This window comes from Camelus dromedarius, chromosome 4, assembly GCF_036321535.1.
Source record: "Camelus dromedarius isolate mCamDro1 chromosome 4, mCamDro1.pat, whole genome shotgun sequence".
NCBI classification, from domain to species: Eukaryota; Metazoa; Chordata; class Mammalia; order Artiodactyla; family Camelidae; genus Camelus; species Camelus dromedarius.
The window spans coordinates 68,000,901-68,018,515 of NC_087439.1; the positions used below are offsets into that span (position 1 = coordinate 68,000,901).

The following is a 17,615-nucleotide window of genomic DNA, read 5'->3' on the forward strand; positions in this document are numbered from 1 at the left end:
GTAAGAACGTCTCCAGCATGAGAGAGGGGTTGACAGTGTTGCACTGTCAGGGATGCCATGATGCTCCGCCCACATCCCACTTCGGGAGTGAAGGGCTACTTTCCCAGCTGCTATGAACACCTCCCTAGATGAACCCCAGCTGGCAGCCCTCTTGGGGACTGCCCCACCTGAACAAAACTGCCTGGGCCTGGGCCTCACCTCCTTCCCACCTCCGGGGTAGCCTACATCCCAAGACCAAGACTGGGGGATAAAGGCCCGACTCCCTTGGGGACAACTCCATGGGACCACCACAGCTCAGACATTCCCTGTGGAGCTGGCTGAGGCCCAGCTGGAGGGTGTGGCAGTCCCGCCTCTCCCCCTGCCCTGTCCTGTCTCCTTCCCCTGCCTTTTGTGGGTGTTGAACCTGCATGCACCCCAAATAAACATCCTGCTCACTCCTCCCCGTCTTAGCATCTGCTTCCAGGGAACCCAGCATGTGATAGATCCCCTTTCCCTGTGTCTTCTGCCCTGTGACGTTGCCATTCCAGGGTGAGCAGGACCAGACCAACCTACTCATTCATCAAATCCCAAAACAAACTGGTGGTGGTGAAAACCAAGACTCTGACTCTTACTGACTGAATAAAGCTTTACTTTAATGCAAAATAAACAAGAAAAAATTTATATATTCATATATAACAACATCCAAAATGTTTTCTGTGGTACAAATGGGATCATCTGAAAAAGTCTGTAAAGAATTCATTCTCTACCCCTCCCCATATGCCAAAATAGGATTTCACATAATTTATCTTCAGAACTTATGAACAGACTTGGTATCATACAAGCACAGGAAAACACTAGAAAAAGTGACTGTATCCACAGCAGGTTTTGTTTTTATGTTCCAGTAGTAAACAGCACTGCAGGCGGCAGAGATGGAACATAACACTGTCTGAAAGAGCTGAGTCAGGGCAGTCTTGGGGGTTGGTTCACTCTCCACGGTGGGCTTGTCCTTAATCCCACCTTAAAAGTCAGGCTGTGTGTGATTCTGTTGCTATTTAAGGACATGAGGGAGAAAGAGTTTCCCTTAGAAGTCAGAGCTGCATATGAGATTCTAGGCTTATTCATTCTCCTTTTTATCAGAAAGGTGACTTTGTAGGGATATCTTATGGAGACTCCTCTTTCTGGTCTCACTGGGGCATCATTTCCACTTAAGTCGGTGTGAGCTGGGAGTACAGAGAAATACTATCGTGGGCTGCTTCTGAATCCATCTCTCTCCCGTCTGATTGCACTAAATCTAGACTTTCTGTTGCTTATGGACTCAGAAAGCAGTAGGGTGTCTACCCAATTTAGCAACGATCTGAAGGCCGTTCATGTGGAGTTCAGAGTTTAATGCCTATGGGCATTTGACAGACACACATCCCTATCCACACCAAACTCTCCAGATCCCTCTGTCCCTCTGAAATGCTAAGATGTTCCTCCCAAGAAAAAGATTGCTGTGGTTACAGGTCAGGGAATAAACACTCTTAAAGGCTTGACCTGTGTGCGTACCAGCCCTGTGCATGGCAACTCAGAAGACTGTCTGGTGGATTTCCTTCCGAAGATATATTTAACTCAAGAAATTCTTTGGAAGGAATAAAGAATCATGTTTTAATTTTGTTAGTGGTGGCAAAAATAAAGCTAAAGTGAAGTTTCAAACCTGTCTCAGTCAGTGTGCACAGAGTTTCCTCCGTGGGGTGACAGTGGGTATGTGGCTGCCTTTGTGCTCTTGATTATAAGATTTTTGCTCTGTGCTGTACTGTGGGGTCAATGCATATAGGTCTAAAAATCTTAAGAATAAGGAGCTTCACAGTCATTTCTGCCCCCCACCCCAATTTTTGTTGTTACTCAACCACGATTTAAGAGAATCCTGACTCTGAGCTTGCCTTTCATCCAGTGATGTGATGTTGTGGGGAAGCAATATTATACCAAGAGTGATACTGCCACAGCCGAAGAGAGATGGTCAGTGAGATGCTGTGTTTCTCCCCTTGCAGAGGACTGAATTCACCTGCATCTAAAACTTTTCAGTGGTCTGCTGCTCCCTTTCATCTTTCCACTGCTGCAAAAAGGGACAAAAACAGAGCTCCTTAAAGCATCTAGTGGCTTGAGGCCAACACATCATTTCAGGGCCCGGATACCCCAGTGGCTAGATCAGGAGCTGAGTGGATGTACATTGTTGGGTCTATAGCTTACTGTGGGTGCCACCTTTTCTGGGGGGCTATTAGCATTCTGAGCTACAAGGAGACACCTGATTGAGTTTTTCCAAGGCCTTAAATAAACAGGGAACTATTTCCTGCTACTGGGCACCTACTGATTATAGCTGGGTCTTCTAAATACTCTAAACAACCTGTTCTAAATTCTGGGAAGGAGTTCCATACCTCTGGTGGTGACAGCTGGAGGAGTGGGACACAGTCATGTATGAAGCTTACATTCAGGCTGTTCTTAATTGTCACTTGGCTTGGTGAAGACTGTCACACACAATGTTAGCTTCTTTCGGGCAGGGTCAAATGGGGCATGTGTTAGACATCAAGAAAAGAAAACTGCTATAATCTTTTTTTGGGGGGGGGGTCTACTTTACTAGTATCTTCACCTCTTTGGCTGCCCCTCAGGATTAGCAACGGTTTTATTGTGTAGGTATACAACACAAAACCCTGCTCGGAGCAGCTCACCCTGAGCCTGAGTACAGGCGATATTATGCTTACAAGGTAGCAACATGGTGAAAATGTATCCTTCCTACAAGGGCCACTCCAACACACAGAAAATCTCACCTTACATCACTGGCCTTCATGGGATCTTGACCTTAATCCAGAAGGAAGCTTCTAGCTTGGTTACGTCCAATAGTCTACAGAAATTTGGTTAAACTATGGAGCATTCTGAAGAGCTGATTTTTGATGCTTCAGACCACATCATACTTCCCTCATCATTATCTTTTAATGGTTTATTTAGCTTGAGGGGAAGGCAGCTTGCAACACATTGGCAGGGAAACCCTACAGCTCACCTTCACCCCACCCCTAGGTGAGCAGGGCCCAATCCTCAACCTCTTTGCACAAATTGCAAAGAATCTAAAGGTGCTTGGCTTAAGGAGATGATAGAGGGCAAAAAACAAGTTGACAGTCTATTTTCAAGAGGGCCATAAGTAAATAGTAGTTGAGAAAATGATACCCCTCCAAGTTCAGTGAATAACACCAAGTCTAAAACCAGCAGTTGCATCATTCTTGGTAACAGAACTCTATTTTAAATTAGGAAAAAAAACCAAAAACAAAAACCTAAACTGGGTTAGATAGATACTCTATATATTCAATAATACTATAATTTAAAAAATTCTAACAGTCACAGGTATATTAGTCTTGGCCAAAATATGTTTAAATTGAACGCAAGACTTTTTTTGGGCGGAGTCGGAGAGAGGGAAGGAAGGAAGAAGGAATTAAAAAGGGTTAAAGTATTTCAAGAGCCACTGAACAATTCAAGTTGCTGTTCCCAAGCTTTGCTGTTTCTCAGTCTTCTCTTGTGTTTTCCTTTGGGTCAGGTTGTAGGTTTTAGGTGTTCTGTTGAAATAAGTAGAAAATAGTTGCAAAGTTCTAAAGAAATTGTAACGGGTTTTTGGAGGGTGGAGTTTCGGCTTCTCAAAGCCGTAAGACCTTCTTTTCCCAACTGGAGACCTTGGCCTTTGTCCCGCCCTAACTTTTGTTAATGAAATACAGCAGATATAGAATGACGTAGTTTTACGCTCCTTCTCCCTTCCCTTCTGTTTTCCGGGTGTTTTTTTCCTTTTTATTTCCTTCCTCATCAGACTTTCCAGAAAGCATCTTTATTTTCCATTCTCTATCCTGGCAATCACACGCCTGTGAAGGCACACGCATGCCCATATATACACACAGTCAGTCACTACCATCTACTACCTGCTGGTTATCATTCCCAAAGAGCACAGTCAGCCCCTCCCCGTCTCCAGGTGCAGATGGCCCTGTTTGGTACCGAGTCTGGAATTGGCATCTCCAGAACCCTGCTTCCTGTGCGCCCTAACCACTGGACCCTCTTTTTCCCGAGTACATTTTAGCTCTCAAGTGGGAGCCTTAAAGTAGAGGCCCTGCTTACAATAATTACAGGCAGGAGATTGGGGGATGACTCTGAAACCAGATCTCTCCACGCTATCATGACTGGGATGAGGGAGGAAGGAAGGTGAGGACCACGGGAATTTCAGTTCTCTTAACCTGACTGCTGCATTGGTCCATGGAAAACATTTATTTCTTCTGGAAGCTTTGACTAGCTTTGCACGTTCTCCCAGGACACTAAGACTGCATTCACATCTTGCTTTCATATAAAAAGTGAGAAAACGTGAAATGCTTATACCAAATGAGTGGTACCAAGAAACTGAGAAAGTCTACAAGTAAAGAAATGCAGTCTTCCTCTGGGTATAAAACATTTCAAGATCACTCGTCATGTTTGCTGTTGTTGCTTTCCCAATGAAAAAAACTACTCCTTTAGGGTGCCCATATTTGCAGCCACTCTTCCTAGACTGAACAACTCCAATAAGGTGGCTGAAGCTTAGCCCCCAAATGGACGATGATCCCGGCCAGAGATGGCCCTGGGCTGCCAATCCTACGGGGCGTGTGTGTGTGTGCTCCGGGGAGGTGCCCTGTTCTAGATCTCCATAGATATTTGCCTGTTCAATTGCCACTCTTAGTAAGATGAGCCATTCTAAAACTATTTCAAATATCAGGCAGTATGGTTTTTATGGCCCCATCCCTCCTCTTCCTTCTGATTTCCCTCCCCAAACTCCTGTCCCTTTCTTTCTCTCTGATTAGCAGCTGAGTGTTGCAACTTCAGTGAGAAAAACCTAATCTGTACCATGGAGAATTCTTAATAGGAAGAAGGCCTTAAGGTGATGTTAGATGTCTTCCTTTCTGGGCTGGGCAGAGCTTGGTGGCATTTAGCTACACGGCTGCGGTCATGGGGTTCTTCTGCCGGGGATCCTGGGCTCGGTAGGGGTACTGGTCTGGGCTGCCCCCTCGGGGCCCTGGTCTGCCCATGTCCTGGTAGGCTGGTACTCTGTGGTGCTGAGGAGGGGAAGGCGGAACATCTTGTCGGAAGGGTCCTTTGTGCTGGGGGGCTGGCGGGGGTGCGTAGTACTGGGGATACCGGACATCTGTGACCCTCAGGTCCGGGGGGCGGGGATAGCTCCCTTTGAGGGGATGCACAGGGTGAGCCCCTGGGTAATATGGAAGCTCCCTTTCCTTGTAGAGGCCTCGAGGTGCTGCTGTCAGATAGTCTATGGGATCCGCTGGTCCTCCCCTGGAAAGAGAAGAACAGACACATCAAAAGCTACCAAGCCGCCTGCCCCGCTGAAGACCTCATTCCTCAGCCTGCCCTGCAGGTGGCGTGGCCACAGACTGGATCTTGCCGTTGGGATGTGACCAGACATGATGTGGGCCCTTAAAAGGAAGAGAGGGGCCCTCTTCTCTTCGCTCCTTTCTGTTGGCCACTGGAGACCCCAGGGGGAAAGCCATATGCTGAGGAAGGCAGAGCAACAAGAAGGTAAGAGCCTGGGTCCTCAGCCTCATGAAGCTAGCATGTCAGTCAGGACCAACTAGTGCCTGAGGGAGAAATACACTTCTGTCTTGTTTATATGTTGGCCTTTATTACAGTAACCAAGCTAGTTTCCTAAACAAGGCAGAGTCTGGCTCTGTTAAAGCTGTGACCATTTGCCCCCTCGCCTTCTCCACTGCCCTGAAGCCTGACATAGATGTGGTGGTGGAAATGCACATGATTTGGAGTTATAAATTTCCCAGGGATTGCATACTTCTCTCCTTGGTCTATGGGGTGCTCTTTACATGGGCCACAGTCTTGGTCTGAGTCTGGTTAGCTTCTGTCACACCCCTGCGTGGATTAGTGTGCCCTCCGCTCTCTATAGTTCCTAGAAAAATTCCCAACCCAGAGCTTAGAATTACCCACCCCCAAACTTTGATATAAAGCAATTCCACAGCAAAGTCAATAAGTACCACGTGGCCAGTAGCAGATTGGGAAAAGCCAAACCAGCTGTGAGTTGCACTGTGTAATGAGTAGGCACACAGAAAGGTCCAGGGCAAGAAAAAACACTAACAGAAAGCGACCCTGTCTGGATCTCTCTACTAAGACAACAAGCATCTTCTGATTCATTTGCCATAACAGAAGCAATACGTCTCTAAACAGTGCGCAGATGCCTGCGTCTTATCTAGCCTGGGGTTAAACAGATGAGTTCTGTTTGCAGCTCTTAAAACCTCATAAACCTTCTGTGCACGTATCCATGCTACCGTCCCCAGATCTTCCCCACTTTCTACCACTCCTCGTTTTATTATTTCTTTTTAAAGGAAAACAGCAACGAGAATAAATGATGAAAATCTCTCCAATGTCAGAGTACAAACTGGTAGAACACTTGAAAGAAATGACAGGGCTATAAGAAAGCAGTGTCTGGTTAATCAAGCACTGTCAGTGAGGGTCAGAATCACCCTGTAATCTGCAGGGTTTGATGTGAAAACAGGTCTGTAAGTTCCCCAAATCACTGAAGGTTTGACAAGCCCCAAGCTCGGGTCCATGTGGAAAGCAGCATGTGAACACATTCATAAGGATGAACAACAGAATTCTCACTGTGCTTTTTAACGTCTTCATTTGGCTATGCATAATAATGAAAGATAGATCCTTGAGCCTGGGTTAATTTAGTTAGAGTTTTCAGATAAAAAAATTACATTGTTTGCATACAAGTTATTATAGCATCAACTGCTATTATTCAGTGCAGTTTGCTTTGCTCTATTTTAAATTGCCCATGACAAATAAAGCACAAATGTGTACTCTGTCACTCCAGCCCTGGGAAATAAAGGATGGGGATTTCATCTTCCCTTTCCTTTAGAACGTTATTTTTTATTTAGAAAACTTCCAGCATTCATTATATCTTTTATCGTAAAATATTTTAAGCCCCCACCTCCCCCACTGTGTTCATTCCTATTTCCTTTTGGTTCATGTTGGAGATTTCCGAAACACTTAAAATCCTTAACCTATGTTTTCTCTCAAAGTCTACAGAAGATATTTCTCTGCATGAAGTGAAACATGTGGTTTTTCTGCACTCATTTTAAGCCCTTGGGATAAATCACTGACATTCGCAACACACAAACATTATCTGCCTTAAAATGAACATACGACCAGCGCTCCCTCCGGACCCTCTTAGCATGAATGTTTCCTGTTTAAGATGGCAAGAGAGAAAGGAAGAATTCCAGGCCTTGGACTTTCAGGGTCCTGTTCTCTCCCTGGAGATTCCTCTCTTTTAAAACAGAACATTATAAAAGACAGGCAGGACTTGGTGTTTTTTTTTTTTTTTTTTTTTTTTTTGTGGAGAGACGACCCAGATCAAGTGGTGACGGGGCAGAAGCCACCCTAAGAGCCAGAGCCACCGTGCAGGCTGCGTGCACATGGGACAGTCGCGTTCCCTCCGACCCTCCACCACTCGTCACAGATGGGGCAGAACTCAGGATCGTTCTGTGGGCCACACTGCTTCCTCTGAGGGGAGATTTTACGTCTGGGAGTTTGCTTACATGCGGCAGAAAGCAAGTGAGGTAGCTGTTCTTTGTCAAGAAATGAAATCATGGAAATTGTCTTTTTCTGTAGAACTCATCAAAACAGTTATCCTTTCTAATTTTTCAGAGAGAAGAGAAACAATGAGCTGGCCTATACAAACACTCTTTGAGGTTCACAGAGAGCTGGGAGAATTTTCCTTTCTTTGTGGTGGGGGAGGGGGCTGCTGCTGTTTATAATAACTGTTGGCTTGAAATTGAGCACTGACTTACCAGAACTAAGTGCTTACGAGTATTGTGTGTGTGCGTGTGCAGACACACACACTTAAAAGAACAATTTTTGGGGTGGGGTATAGAGCTCAGTGGTAGAGCAAGTGCTTAGCATGCCTGAGGTCCTGGGTTCAATCCCCAGGACCTCCGTTAAAAATAAATAAATAAAAATAAAACTGAAACAACAATTTTTAAACAGGGAAAAAAAAAAAAAAAGCCCAGTTCACGAATGACAGAATTTGATAGGATCAGGAAGAAGAGGGGGTGAATATTTTAGCTTTGTTAATTTTGAATATCCCTTTTCATAGTGTCTTTATTTGGGTGAAATTCAGTACTTGCAGGACAGCATAAAACCCAACCCGTTCTGGGGGCTAAGAAATGCTTATCACAGTGACCGATGCTGCGTGCTTTGAAACCCTGGGAAATCCAGGGGCAGCTTTCTTTGAAGATCCTGATGAAAACAGAGATCCAGATAGCAAAGTTACCTCACTTCAAGTCTCCTCATTTTTCATGGGGCCCCATGAGTTTTATTTGTATGTGTTAGTATTTTTCTTAAAAAAAAAAACAAAAAAACAAAACTCACTCAGGAACTATATTTACTTAAGGGAAGAAGAACAAGCCTATATTTATATTATAACTTTTTGAGGAAACCATCATGAAAATATTGGTATTTTTAAAATTTCATTTTTCCCCCACTTTGTTTTTACTGAAGTATAGTCAGTTTACAATGTTGTGTTACTTTCTGGTGTACAGCATACTGATTCAATTATACATATATATTCCTTTTCATTTTCTTTTTCATTACAGGCTATTACAAGATTTGAATATAGTTCCCTGTGCTATACAGTAGGACCTTGTTAATCTATTCTGTATGTAGTAGTTAGGATCTGCAAATCCTGAACTCCCGACTCATCCCCCCCACCAACACCTGTCCCCTTTGGTAACCGTAAGATTGTTTTCTTTGTCTATGAGTCTGTTTCTGTTTTGTAAATAAGTTCATTTGTATAATTTTTTTAGATTCTACATATATGTGATATAATATGGCATTTTTCTTTCTCTTTCTGGCTTCATTTGGTATGACAATTTCCAGGTCCATCCATGTTGCTGCAAATGGCATTATTGCATTCGTTTTTTTATGGGTGAGTAGTGTTCCATTGTCTGTATATACCATATCTTCTTTATCCAGTCATCTGTTGATGGACATTTAGGTTGCTTCCATGTCTTGGCTATTGTAAATATGGCTGCCGTGAGCATTGGGGTGCATGTATCTTTTCCAAACAGAGTTTCCTCTAGATATATGCCCAGAACTGGGATTGCTGGATCATAGGGTAAGTCTATTTTTAGTTTTTTAAGGAATCTCCATACTGTTTTCCATAATCACTGCACCAAATAACATTCCCACCAGCAGTGTAGGAGGGTTCCCCTTTCTCCACACCCTCATTTATCATTTGTGGACTTTTTAATGATGGCCTTTCTGACCAATGTGAGGTGATAACCTCCTAGTAGTTTTGATTTGCATTTCTCTAATAATTAGTGATAATGAACATTTTCACGTGCCTCTTGGCCATCTGTCTTCATTGGAGAAATGTTTGTTTAGGTCTTCTGCCCAGTTTTGCATTGGGTTGTTTGTTATTGAGTTGTATAAGCTGTTTGTGTATTCTAGAAATGAAGCCCTTGTCCGTCACATAGTTTGCACATATTTTCTCCCCTTCTGTAGCTTGTCTTTTCATTTTCTTTTGTAGTTTTCTGTGCAAAAGCTTATGTTTAATTAGCTCCCATTTCTTTATTTTTGCTTTTATTTATATTGCCTTGGGAGACTGACCTAGAAAAACATTGCTAAGATTTCTATCAGAGAATATTTTGCCTATGTTTTCTTCTAGGAGGTCTATAGTGTCCTGTCTTATGTTTAAGTTCTTAAGCCATTTTGAGTTTATTTTGTGTATGGTGTGAGGGAGTGTTCCAACTTCACTGACTTACATGCGGCTGTCCAGCTTTCCCAATACCAAATGCCAAAAAGGCTGGCTTTTCTCCATTGTATATTCTTGCCTCCTTTGTTGGAGATTGATTGCCCGTAAGTCTGTGCATTTATTTCTGGGCTCTCTTTTCTGTTCCACCGACCCACATGTCTGTTTCTGTGTCATTACCGTGCTGCTTGGATGACTGTGGCTCTGTGGTGGTGTCTGCAGTCTGCAAGCGTTATTCTTCCAGCTCTGTTCTTTCTCTTCAGTATTCCTTTGGCAATTTGGGGTCCTTTGTGATTCCATGTAAATTTTAGGATTATTTGTTCTAGTTCTGTGAAAAATGTCCTGGGTAATTTGAGAGGGATTGCATTAAATCTGTAGATTGCTTTGTTTTGCTTTCCCAATTTTTTTTTTGTTTGTTTTTACTGCTTATTCTTTTTCTATTTTATTTTTTTTGATTAGGCTCAATTTTGGAGACCCAAGGGATTCAGATTTTGATTGGAAAATTTGTAGGAACTATCTCAGGCATACAGTCTCCAATCACATAGATGAGTGTAATCATGATGGTTAACCATTCAGGGTAAACAGGACAAAGTTCTGTGGTATTGACATGTGAGGAAGCAATAAGGATTCCTTTCTTTACATGAAGTTTTCCTCTTTTTGCCATCTCAGTATATCACTATTTTTAATCAGACAAAAAGAGCTGAAAACCAGAGGCTAAATGGGTCAGAGAGCCAGCTCCTGGGTACCAACAGGCTATTTTATGGAAGTAGGGAAGGGATGCTTTTACATTTGCTAAGATAATCAATCCTTTTGGGGAAAGGGCTCTGTATTGGAAGGACTGAGTAACTGGCAGAGCCTTTTAACTACGCGTGAGGTGGCTTTACTTACTGGAATAGACAAAGGGGCATGAGCCCCTGGAGTATATGAAGAGGCAGGGGCACTTTTGAATCCTCTCATCTACCCCGCATCTCCTCCCTCCCAACAACTGCAAAGAAAATCTCTTTCTTCTGCACTCACCACAGTAGGTCATTCTCACCTCATCTGTCTCCTTGCCTTGGGCTGGTTATATACTTGCACAAGAGCATCTCGAAGGAAGGAACTGAGTTTCATGTATCTGGTAATCTCCCTCAGAGCTTAGCACAAGGCTTTGCACATCATAGGTGCTCCATAAATGTATGCTGATTTTGTTCAAGAAAGTTTAAAGAGAAACCCCACAAATACACATGGTTACCATAGCAGGTCAGGTATGTGTAGGGGCTGGAAATAGTTAGGTGTGTAGAGGAATAAAAAGAGAAAGTGGACTCTCATTGAGAGGCAGAGATTGACATTGGTTGACATATGACTGGATGCTAATTTTTAAAGAAGGAGGGAGGGAAGGACGTTGGGCTGAAATGAAAGGTTGGAATGGGTCCAACATAGAATGGTTGTAAACTTTCTCAGGGACTGGGTTATTGTACTTGTCTTCTTTGCCAAGAACAAAAGTAGATTGTCTTATCTCTGCTGTCTTGCATAGTACTTGAATCATAGTAGGTGCTTAATGAATCTTGGACTCAAATTTAATTGCCTTGACTTACGTGACTGATTAACTGGTGCAGGTTAAGTGTGTTTATTCAAGAATCAGTTAAGGACTGGTTTTATTATGGTCCAGCAAAGAATTTTGTTTCTGTCAGAAACACAATAATCTAGGAATATCTTAATGTATGCATTTAAAAATACAGTACACCAGGTCTCGGAGCCTTAGGGAGACAATGTCAAAGGTGAAAACCTGGTGTGATCACCAGTTTCTAGTACCTGGGCTTGAGGACTGATGAACATGAGCCAGAGGTAAAGGTGCAGTTCAGTCCCCCTCTGTCACAGCCCCTGCCAGCCTTCTCTCCACCGGAACATACATGATGGGTGGCTTTCACACAAGCCACGCATGCCCAGGAGAGGCAGAAGCTAGGATTCTGCCAACTTCTCTACCGTCTGCTATAACTCAGTGCCCTTCCCTCTTATCCAAGAGAGAACAAGGGGACTGATGGGAGTGGGGGCCACATTATTAAGGGAGAAATTTTGAATCTGCTATAATTTATTAAGAGAAAAGTATTTGCAACCTTCAGTTCTTCAGATATCAGTGACAAACCCTTACAAGAGAGCAGTGATCGTGACTCACCAATGTATCTCAAGGTGAGTTTCAGAAGCACCTCTGTCTCTCACCCAGTGAGCTCCTTTAGGAGGAGGGAGGACAGGTGGAGCTGAAGAATAACAGGGGAAACAGCTATGGCTGAGACATACCAGTGACCAGAAGAGCACTGGTTCTGAGAGGGGGCGAGCTCAGCAGTCATAAAACGCGCTCTGTAGTAACAAGCGTGAGAGCCGTGAAGAATTGACGAGCAAAGATGAGCACATCACCTTAGGCATGAGCAATGGATTTCTTAACTTAAGGAAAAGCCTCCAAAGGGCAGCATCTTACCCCTCTTAATTACTATAAAATACTACACGTGCTATTAGCAGCCAAAACACAATTTTTTAACTTCCAAGGTAGCCTTTATGGGTTCCCTTTTTTGGTAACAGTTGACTGTGACCAGATTTGGGTTCAGATGGGAGGAAGTAAATGATGTAAAACTGCTGGTGCTGAGAGAGGTATTTTGTACCCCTTGGCAGAAAGTCGACATCTGGCACAGCCGTGCTCCTCTCACGCACGCCACGCGGAGATTATTTACCGGCGGAGCCGATGTTGGAGCTTGCTTCCCTGCTTCTTCTACAAATATGGCAAAAAGATCAGCACAAACGAATATGCTCACAGGCGCGTGAGCTGCCCATGTTATGTGGACAGAGATGCTTTTAGCCTGTGTTTGGAATTCCTTCAGCGTCAGGTTTCCAATCACCAGGCCTTCACCCTTCGTCCAAGCATGAATGTGGTTGGCCAGGATTAGCAGAGCCCTCTGCAGTGTATATGACATAGCTTTGATATCTGCAGATTTTACAGAATCATAAAATACAATGATCATCTGATGGCCTATGTGATAGAAACAATTTCGGGCAAAAATTCTGCTTGCATCACTCACATTTCCCATTGCGTTATGAGGAGAGGGCTCTTGCTCTCCGCGAAGAACTGGAGTGGGAGCAGATTTTTCAGCGGATGCTTTTGGCCCTAGTTAACACCAAGGAGATGTTTGCAAAGAAAATGAAAGAGGAATGATAATGACAGAGTGCTCGGAAGGCATTTCTAAAACAGTTTAAGACAGGCATCATTTTGATCACCCACATTTAATTCCTTCTTACATGTTTTCCAACAGTGACCACAAACCCAAGAATTTAGTTATTTACAAACTGCATGCGCACTGAGGATGGGATCCTATGTAACCCTTTAGCAGATGTTATCTGGAAAACGGCCCTTAAGAACATTTCATCCTATCAGATGCTGGGAGATCGTCTCTAAAAATGGTCCTGCGAAAATAATTTCCTTTGTGAGGGGGGATGAGGTTTCTAAAATGGGTGCTGAGCACAATTAGAAAGGGCAGCACGAGGGCATACGTGGAGAAGGAATCTTGTGGAAAGCCACAACTGTTGTGAGTGGCTGCAAAAAAGTCATGAAATCCATTTGAGCGATACCTGCATATAATTACCCCAGGGTCCTCTTAACCATGGAAGAGGTTTATTTAAAGAGAATGGCAACCAAAAGAAACAAATCATCATAATTTGTTAGACCACTAAAACCATCTCTCCCTCTCTATCTGTTGTAACAGTGGTCCTGCAGTTTCAGCGTCTAAACACTGAGGACTTCGTCCAGTTGTCATGCAAGAGACAGCAGTTCAGTTTCAAGGTCAGACTTGGAGGGCCTACAGGTTCGAGAGGGTAGGGTCCTGAATTCTAAACAACTTCACTTGCCCCTTAGGAGAAACGCTATGCAGTTTCTTGTCCAAGGTTACTGCTTGGATACAGGACATTCTAGGGAAAACATGCTCTTCATGAGAGCTGCTTTTCCCTGATCAATTTATGTTATATTCACAGTAATACATACAGTTTTTGAAATAGCCAAAGATACTCAGTTATTCATATTGCTGCCACGTCTTTACCCGCCACAGTGCCTCTGCTGTTAATCTCTGAAGCCTGTGCAATAGGAAGATTTTGATGTAAACTACCTACCGTCTTAGATCATCAGACTTCCTCTTCACTAGGGGCAAGGACCTCCATGAAGGAGTCTTAAATACTTCCACCTTCATGTGTGTATATCGGGAGGAGCCTCCATGCCACGATTTCACTGAGAGACTCCTGCCACTGCAGTTCTCTGACTCTCAGACTCAGAAGCAGAAATAGAAGTGCTGGGAAGAGTTCTACTACTCTCCTTGATGAAGTCTGGAACAAACTTTGAAAGCTCGATTTAGAATGGCAGAGGTTCAAAGCCTGCCAAGCACGATGGCTCCTTCCTGAGAGCTCACAGCAGGCCAGGTGCCACCCAAAGCATTTTCTCCATTTCAACATGTTTATTTCTCATTACAGCACCACAAGGTAGGTACTAGTGTTATCCTTCATTTGCAGGTAAGAAACTGAAGAACAGAGAGATTAAGTAATTTGACCAAGGTCACACAGGAAGTAGCAGTAGATTCAAGCCCAGGCGGACTGACCCAGAGGCCACATGATTGACCACTGAGCTAGACCGTACACCCTCTGACCCCTCTTGCTTCTCACCTGCTCACAAGGTGCCTAGTGGCTGCGGGGGAAAGGAATCAGAGGCATTCTTCTGACGCTGGCTCCTGAACAGTGGATGAATGAGGAGCAGTTCACTCTGGGACAGATTAAGGAGAGTGACTTGTTCTGGGGGATCTGGGGCAGGGGACTGAGGTGAATTAGCTGTGGGATGGTTGCACAGGCACCTCAAACCTACAGGTACAAAATTAAGTAATGTCCTCTCCCCAAGTCTGCTGCTCCTCCAGTGGTCCTTTGGGAGAATGACATAACCTATACAGTTGGCTGTGCCAGAAATCCAGACTCCTCTCTGGCGTCCCCACTCCAGTCACCCCAGGGTTCTAGAAAACACTGTCTTCAGTATTCTTGGCTGTCTGTCCTCATTCTCTGGCCTTACTCTAGGCTCAAATTCCTTTTCAACTGGACTAAAAACAGTATTTTAGGGCTAGCAGCAGGCAGGTAAAGCTGTGGGCAGTCAACAGCATAGAAACAGGGGCATGTGCATCTGAAGGACATTGAATTTTGTCACCTTCAAGCCAGTTGCCACCAAACTTTGAAACAATTCGAGCACGTTGCACTTCTCCTTGAATGAAAACATGGCACAGTTTGTAAAGACGGGCGAGTTCACTGTTCTTTTGGGGACTGTGTCAGCATTTACATCTTTGGGGATGTGATCATCTTAAATTTAAATCCTGACCATTTAACTGGTAGAGTTTTGTTTTTTTTTTTTTGCTTGTGCCTGAATATGAGATCTGCCAAAAATCTTTTTTGAAAAAAAAAATCAGGTGATCTTTTCTCCCCAATTTATAAGACTAAATGAGGTTTATAGATCATATTTCATAAACCTCTGGCAGAAACATAAATTTCTGCCTTAAGAAATGAGCATGTTAGTTCTAATGTCTAATCTGTAAGGCAGTTAAAGGACAAGTGGACCAGGGCCTGAAGTGTAACTGAGGCATGCGGGTTCACTTTTGGGTAGGAAGGATTTGACCTCAGCACCTCCAAATACTGACTTGATTTCATCTCCAGGCTGGTTTCCTGTGAAAAGGACTTTGCTCATCCTTGTCTCATCGGTGACATGAGCTTCTCGGTCCCAGCCTCCACTGGAGCAGACACGTCGAAGGAGGTACAGCCTGGCCCCAGAGCTCCACTTGCGGTGAGTTTGGTGTTTGTTAACTGATGCAGCTACAGTCCTGCTCAGGTGTATTTTGGAGATTTATATTCTCACAGTCTCCCTGCTGCCCAGCCAGCCCCAAGGCAGTGAGCCGGTTCCTTCTCCAGTTCCCACCAGAGAATAGATGGAAGCACTTTTGGCCTCTCTGGATCCATCCTGATGTGAGATTGAGGCACCTCGTGATTCTTTCCACCGAAGCGTGGAGGGCAGTCCTGGGCCTTCACCTCCTGTCTGTGCTAAGCAGGTTCCGAAGCCCAGGCTGGGCCTGCTGGGTGCATGCGAGGCTCAGCTGTTGGCTCCACTCAGTCCTCTCACCCAGAATCCAGCTCCTTATTTGGCAGAGCACTTGGGAGACAGCAGCAGCGTGACAGAATCTGTGTAATACCCTGTTCTACTCAGCTTTCATCTTTGCAGATGAAATGGATTTACAGCACAAAGGTTACTGAACTGTATTGTCAAAATGGTTTTTGAAAAATAACAAAAGTTATTAAGAGAGTGTTAGGTGCCGATGACTAGCTCTGAGCCCCCCACCCCGTCCTGCCCTGGTCTGTTCATCCTCTGGCTGATCGTTTCGCGGCTGGTAAAGACTGGTTATTAATGTCATTACAGACCTTTTACTTTCAAATCCCCCTTTCACTGAAATTAGAGCATCCTTTGTCATTTCTCTTTCTGCTGTAACACAGCCTGACTGTCAGCCCAGTTTTTTCGGGTTCCATCCTTGCCTTTGATGCTGGGGACATGGAGCAGCCAGCAAATCAAGGCTTATAATAGCCCATACTGACTGGGGCTGTGAAATTACTCCACTATCATCAACACTTTTTTTTGGGTCTCCAATGTTCTTGTACAGTTACTGTCCTCAGCCTTTTCACAACCCCCCTCTCAGACCTCCACCTCTACTCCCTTTAGCAAAATAATATGTGGATCCAGAGCCATTGATGGGTGCTTTTAAAAAAAGAGAGCAAGACAAGCTTTTGTTGTGAGTGAGCTCCTTCACATATTATTTCATCTTACATTTGTTCTCTAAGTCCCTGAGTTACTGATTTATTCCTCGAACAATCCGAAGAAAACCATAAATTCACCTTCTCTGCTGCCTTGCTCTTGGCCGCATTTGGGGCTGGCACATGTGTCAGTATGAAACCACCCCATTTTACCACATGCGTGCTGTTACCAGCACAGTGGCAACCTCCATTCTTAAAATCAGTCACGAAGCTGAAGCTTTAATAATTTAAACAAAACTGATCGTAGAAAAGCAAATATTTACAAGTATGAGTCATCTAATTTAAGGAAATTAATTAAAAGTAAAGGCTGAGGTGATTTAAAACTAAAGAACCATTACCAAATAAAACGTTATTTACCATTTGCTCCATGCCAGCTCGTTTTTAAATGTCAGGAGAGATGGGATTCTAGGCCCTCTCTGTGCTTCTGTGGACTTCGAGCTTCCAAACCTGCCACCCTGTTCTGGAACTAGTTCTTGTTTGTCTTTTAGGGGGCGGGCTGCTCTCAGGGTTTTCGGTGCTGAGGGATTGCAGGATGCATCTACGCATTGGGGAGAGTGGGGGCTCAGGGGCTTGATCTGAACAAGGCACCTTGCAGGGATACGATCCAAGTGACTGAACTTCCTCTGAGCCTCAGTGACCTCATATGTAAAGCGTATGACCTCATGTGTGAAACGGGGATATTGTGACTGCCTTTCCTCCCCTTGCAGGGCTGTGATGGAAACTAAACAAGAAAGAACACCAGAAATCAATACAACATTGTAAACTGACTATACTGCAATTAGAAAAAAAAAAAAAAGAACAAAAAGACCAGTCACACTGAGGTCCTCAATACGTGTTGAATTTGAAGTTACAATCATCTTTAAAAGAAATAAAGCTGGATCTTCTGTGTGGAGTTTAAGGTAATTGACCAAAGACCTTGAAGGAGTAAGTAAACAAACCCGCAAACAAATGCAAACTTCGAGACTGAGTGCTGGGGGCCTATGGGAACCAC

General features: G+C 44.0%; 1 protein-coding gene across 3 annotated transcripts in view; it reads right to left on the reverse strand.

Annotated features, from left to right (window-relative positions):
- Positions 1 to 611: 611 nt before the first annotated feature.
- PARD3B (par-3 family cell polarity regulator beta) overlaps positions 612 to 17,615 on the reverse strand; it is a 924,313-nt gene continuing 907,309 nt past the window's right edge. For 2 of the 3 annotated variants that reach the window (XM_031451950.2, XM_064485062.1), the window contains exon 23: positions 612 to 5,301. In XM_031451950.2, coding sequence (XP_031307810.1) covers positions 4,944 to 5,301 — 358 coding nt within the window. In that variant the 3' untranslated portion in view covers positions 612 to 4,943. The remainder of the gene's footprint in view (positions 5,302 to 17,615) is intronic. The other variant, XR_010380651.1, reaches the window with a different exon arrangement.